Source organism: Lutra lutra, chromosome 6, assembly GCF_902655055.1.
Source record: "Lutra lutra chromosome 6, mLutLut1.2, whole genome shotgun sequence".
NCBI lineage: Eukaryota > Metazoa > Chordata > Mammalia > Carnivora > Mustelidae > Lutra > Lutra lutra.
In genome coordinates this window covers 112,211,922-112,217,921 of record NC_062283.1, presented here as the reverse complement: position 1 = coordinate 112,217,921, position 6,000 = coordinate 112,211,922, and the positions used below count along the sequence as shown (strand labels likewise).

The 6,000-nt window shown below is 44.7% G+C and overlaps 1 protein-coding gene across 1 annotated transcript in view; it reads left to right on the top strand.

The window, feature by feature from the left end:
* The first annotated feature begins 960 nt into the window (after positions 1-960).
* Positions 961-6,000, top strand: part of GABRR1 (gamma-aminobutyric acid type A receptor subunit rho1) — a 33,592-nt gene continuing 28,552 nt past the window's right edge. The window contains exon 1 of the mRNA XM_047735236.1: positions 961-1,411. Within this exon, the coding sequence (XP_047591192.1) occupies positions 1,311-1,411 (101 nt within the window). The 5' untranslated portion in view covers positions 961-1,310. The remainder of the gene's footprint in view (positions 1,412-6,000) is intronic.

Below are 6,000 nucleotides of genomic sequence, written 5' to 3'. Positions count from 1 at the left end.
AATATACTCTGAAAGTTATCCAAGCCATGTCAGCTGAAATTTGAAGAGTCAATGGTTTGAAGGACCTTGTGCTATTGTTGTCCACAAGGTCTGGGAGTGCCCTTTTTTATTGAAGACATGAACGCTGGCCCATTGCTTATATCAGTCTTTGAATAAGCATCAAAGAAAAAGAAAAATTATACACGGTGTTTAAAAAACTCAACCGAGCAAATTTTGAAGCTCTTATTGGCTTTATTCAATGATTCACCAATCAGGCAGCATCTAATCCAGCAGATAGAAAGGAGCTCTGAGGAACTATATAAAATGAAAGATTTGTATAAGCAGAAAAGGGATGGGACAAGGAAGTTACACCAGATGAAAAAGTAGACTCATTACTACAAGGTTACTTTCCTTTAGGGGGTGGCAAGGGTCTATCAGGCAGTTTACTAACTAGTGCCAATTAGGTGACTTCTGATCCAATCGTTTAAGATTCCATTTCTGGGATCCAAAACTAAGTCTTGGTTTGGTGACATGGAGCTTAGCATAAGTGACTCCATTTGGGGCCCTTTCTTTTATCAATAGATAGCACAGACTTAATGGCTGTTGCTAATTTATTATTGGTATTTTTTAAATGTGAAAAGTCTGATTAAGTTCATAATACAAATAATACTGCCGACAAGGAAATTTGGTTCTTTCTGTGCAAAACAAAACCAAAAAATCCTCCTCCCCCCAGCTAGCCCTCCCAACCTCAGCCATATAGACAACCTGCCCAGGTAGGAAGCCCCAGGCTTCTGTGGATTCAGCAGAGGAGGGAGTGGGGGCAGGGAGCTGTGCAAATCCAGCCCTCAGCTAAAGCAAATAATAATGGCTGGAAGCTTAAAATAGATCCAGGGAGGAGCTCATTAACTTGGCATAGGAAGCAGTCAGTACCTCTAGCATTTCTCATTTTGGAAATTGCTTTGGTCCATTTTCCTTCTATTCATTGGACCAGAAAATACAGATCTTTACTAACATATTCACCACATCTGACGATGAGCTAATTTAGACCAGCCGAAATAATTGTTCCACAGGAACACAGGACTTCAACCTCAGTTCAGAAAATCCCTGACATCTGACGTAGGAGGATTTATAGGTTTAGTGGAAATTGCTTTCTCCTGCTCTCCAGATTACATACTGTGGCTTGATTTTTTTTTTTTTTTGCATGAGTAAACATCCTTGGAATTAATGAACAGACCAATAATGTCTTAAAAGAGAAAAAAACATCATTTTCCTTTTTGCTGTTTTTTGAGAGAACCATTTGCATTTGGAAACCCATACTGGCTGTCCAGAATATGAAAGTTGGAGTCTTCATTTTGTGGTGGGGATGGGTTTGGGCCACTGAAAGCAAAGTGCATGGACGAGGAGAAGTACACGAGATGTCCAAGAAAGGCAGGTGAGTGGACTTCTGGGGATAGAACTCACGGTATTGCCCTAAGGCAATTCCAACATATGGTGTTTTATGTGGGTCCCCTTCCCCACCTTTCTTTTTGTTCTCCTGCTCCCTCCCTTTTAGGAAGTTGGAATTATGTTGTTTTTAATGATGTTAGATTAGATACAGTGCTGTCATTGCGAATCTCTTATGAATTGTCTTACGCAAAAGACTCCAGAAAAAAGAATATATTCACCTCATTTTAAAAGGTTAAGGGTAATTATTTGATGTCTGCCTCCTAGGTTGGGATAAATCTGCAAATTCTCAAATAACCAATGGGGTCTTTAATTAGTGAGAATGATTTTAGTTCTAATTATTTCTGGTACTCGTGGATCTGGATCTCTTTTAATGTCTTTTAAAAGAAAACAAGGCAGCTTTCTTCAAGCTGTATGGCTAGATGGGGTCATTTGATTGTCCCTTAAATGGAGAGGGTGCAAGGATGGACCTGCCTGCAGACCAATTGCTTGCTCGTTGTCAATGGTACGTGTAGCCCCCAGCCATACCAGGGTCCGAGGAGGCAGCGGGGGCAGAGGTGGACGGCCCCTTTGGCACCTGGACTCACTCAGGTAGCTCTGATGGCAGCCCCGGTCACTAACTGATGGCATCGCACAGCCACACACCTGCTAGCCCCACCTTCATCAGTGAAATAGCACTATTGGAGGAAACCTGATCCAGCTCTCCCTCTTTACGGATGAGGAAAGAGAGGCAGTCAGGGCATTCTTAACTCTCAGTTCTTTATCAGCTTTAGGTCCAAATTCAGCTTCAGGTCTGTTATCTCTGGACGGAAATATGAACAGAGGTCCGAAATATCAATTAGTGTGAATGGAAGTGTAGCTTTCTGCAGATCGGGGCTAGTGACAGGGCTGGGGGTCTGACTCTTCAGTGCCCCCCTCCTGGGGTTTGAGAGCCCTCCGCACATGGGCTCCCGGACAGCCAGCGACGGCGCACAGCACTCCAGGATGTTTTAATGACATCACAAAACCAGGAGCTCAAATATCAGGGGACCGTGGGAAGTCCTGGGCACGGAGGGGGACTGCTGAGTACAAGCCACATGCCCTGGTTCCCTCAGACTCTAAGGTTGCTTGGGCAAACGGGAATTTGGGGAGCGGTACAGCCACAGAGATTATCTGAATCAAATGTGCTCTGGAGGATTAAGAGCAGCCGCAGCAACAAACCCTATCGGTTGTCACCAAGAACTTCTCAGCCTCTCTCCTAAACCGAGCTGGAGTGGCGACCTATTGGTGAACACCAATGATGAAGAGAAGTCCCAAAGAGTGAAATAGATTTTCTTAAAAAAAAAAAAAAATTATTTGCACCTGGGTAGTGTGGTAGGTTAAGCATCTGACTCTTGGTTTTGGCCCAGGTCATGATCTCAGGGTCATGATCTCAAGGTCCCAGGATCAGGTCGGGGGGATAAAGCCCCAGGTTGGGTTCCACACTTAGAGAGGAGTCTGCTTAAAGATTCTCTCTCTCTCCTCTGTCACCCCCTCAAATAAATAAATCTTTTAAAAATTGAATTTAAAAAAATCACCTATAAAACTTTCATGTTTTTATGATGAAATTCATATATGACTACTATAATTTTAAAATTTTAAAAAATGGGATCAGTGTATTAAAAACACAAAATTCACCCATAATCCCCCAACCCAAAAATTTATGGGTGTTAACGTTGTTAACGTGGTTGTGTATTTTCTTTCACTCTTTTTGTCTAAGCACATACTGAGTATTAACTAGTTTGGGATTATTCTATACATATAGTTACATTTATAACCTCAAGTTATTTAATATGACTTTGTCTGCATGTTTACTTATTTACAGCCTACATAATTATCATTTCAATGACTGCATTATGATGCATAATAATACATAATTTAGCACCATTTAAGCAGTTTCCTCTGTATTTTGGACATTGAGTTGCTTCTTTTGTTATTATAAATACTATACATGAATATCTTTATACATGAGAATAGTTGTCTACATATAGGATTTTCTTTTTTTAAAATAAGCTATATGACCCCATAAAGTGCTTGAACTCACAATCCTGAGGTCAAGAGTCCCATGCTTAACTGACTGAGCCAGCCAGGAATCCTTACATATGTGATTTTTTTTTTTAAGATTTTACTTATTTATTTAACAGACAGAGACCACAAGTAGGCAGAGAGGCAGGCAGAGAGAGGGGGGAAACAGGCTCCCCACTGAGCAGAGAGCCCGATGCGGGGCTCAATCCCAGGACCCTGAGATCATGACCTGAACCAAAGGCAGAAGATTAACCCACTGAGCCACCCAGGCGCCCCACATATAGGGTTTTTAAATTAGAATAGACTCCTGGAAGTGTACAAGGTCACAAGGGTCAAATTGCACACGAACTTTAAAGCTCCAGATATATTTAGCCAAAAGGCTTTCCAGAACGGTGGACCCGACTTACACATCCCCCGCCAGGTTAAGTTTTATTTTTATGTAGCCTCCATTTTTCAAGGGGTCACTTAATTTCCTCTAGATCCTCAACTCATAAACTGCTGGTAATTTGTATGCAGGCTTCTTTTCATAGTTTCTACTAATGAAATGTGAAGCACAGTGAACACGTGCATGCAACGGGGTGAGGCCCGTGAGGTGCCCACGGTGCAGAATTTAAGAAGGTGCGTGCACGGTCCTGAGGAGGGGATGCCTCCTTAGGTTTTGTTCCTTACCTGCCTCATTCTAGTCTCCACCCTGGCAAATAACTCAAGAGCTGTTTCCCAAGCTCTCCATGGGAGGCACATCAGGTGGGATTTTCCTCACAAATCCCACCTTGGTAAATATCAGAATGCAAGGGCATTGGGCAAGGTTTTTAGAATGGATCAATAGTTACTGTCTCTCCCTCCTCCCTGGAAGAATGGAGGTATAGCCCGTCTATACCACAGACCCTGGGACAAATGCCCGCTCTCGCTCTGGGAGGGCCAGCTGGTCTACCAGAAGTTGCAAGTTTTGTTCTCATACTTGTTTTGTCACGTTAAGGCATTCCAGTGTATTTGGAAGGTGAAGCAGGTCTGCATAGTTTCAGCTGATGTCCAATTTGAAGAGCTCACACTGCGGCATTAGCGTAGAAGGATGGGAAGGGTGCTAGAGGGGACGCAGAGAAAGTCACCCACAGCCTATGCCGTAACCCCGGGTGAGAGAGGGTGAAAGCCTCAAGTAGGGTATGGGTGGAAAGAACAGGACTGGGGGAGATGGATGTAAGAGCTTTAAGGAGCTAGAATTGTCAGAATTCAATCAGGTGGAAAACTAGCAGGTATCTGGATTGTGTGACCTCGTAGAAGGCGGTGTCAGGGAAAGCAAGGCAGGATGGGGAGCAGATGTGGGGGGAAGGAGGCGTTCGTTATGAACACGTGGACCTGAGGGTGTTTTCCCAAGATGTGAAGAGAGAGATGTCCAGTTGGAGGCCTACAGGTCTGCAGCTCAGGAGGGAAATGGGGCTTGGAGACGTAGATCTAACAGAAGTCATCATAGATAGGGGTGGAAGAAGAGACCCAAAGAGAGCAAGTCATAAGAAAGAAGAACAGGATCAAGGACAGATCCTTCGGGAAGAGCAACATTTAAGGAGAGGATGGCGGAAGAAGCCTTCCTCGGTGAGGGACGCTGGAAAAGAAGGGCCAGAGAAATAGGTGTATGACTGGAATGGAGAGGTGTCAAAGATGTCAAGAGAGTTATTTATTCGACAGTTGTCAAATGCTTGTCTGAGGGCCGGCACCGCACCAGCAATGGGCACTTCACCAATGCCTAAAGCAAATACAGGTTTTGCCCTCCAGAGACTTGTAGACTAGAGAGGCATTCCCTCGAAGCATCAAGGGTTTCCAGAGGGAGGGAGTGACACTAGGGTCAGATCACACAAAGACACAGCAGCTAAGAGCCACTGAGGACCTCAGAGAAGAGTGGCAGTGGGTTGAAGAGCCGGGAGAAGATGGTGTGGGTATAGGTGACTCATACAAGAAACTCAGCAGTGAATGGAAAGGCTGTGACTGGTGAGGGTGAGAGAGAAAGCCCGGCAGGGGTTCTCAGGCCAGCAGAGACCCAGCGGGTGCACGTGCTAAAGGGGGAAGGCGGTAGAAAGGCAATGATGATGATGATACAGGAGATACTTGCTGTCAAATCCCTATCCTGACAAACACAAGCCACTGGATTGTGAACTGGGTCTCTGACTGCCCGAAGTATCTTGGAATTTGATTTTCTCCTACGTAGTGTTCTCTCTTCATCTTGTCCCTTCATTCTCCAGATGGTTTGCTTGAACTTTTGATTCTCTTCTTTGGGCTGCTGGCTCTTGTCCAGGTATGACCTGCCATTCAGCCTGAAGGTTTCCTGAGGCCTGTACTTAGGTGGCTCCCCGTGCTCATGACACCCTTCCCTTTCCTCTTTCTCCTTCTCATTTCTTTGGGTGCCTCAGTGTTTCCCAGACACATCACATTCTCTGAGGAGACTTCGTTGCCACCCCCACTCCCGCCTCTCAGTCTCAACTGAGCAACTTACTTCTGAGCTTCCACAGCCCCCCAGTCCATTCCATCTCAGAGGACTAATCTCTC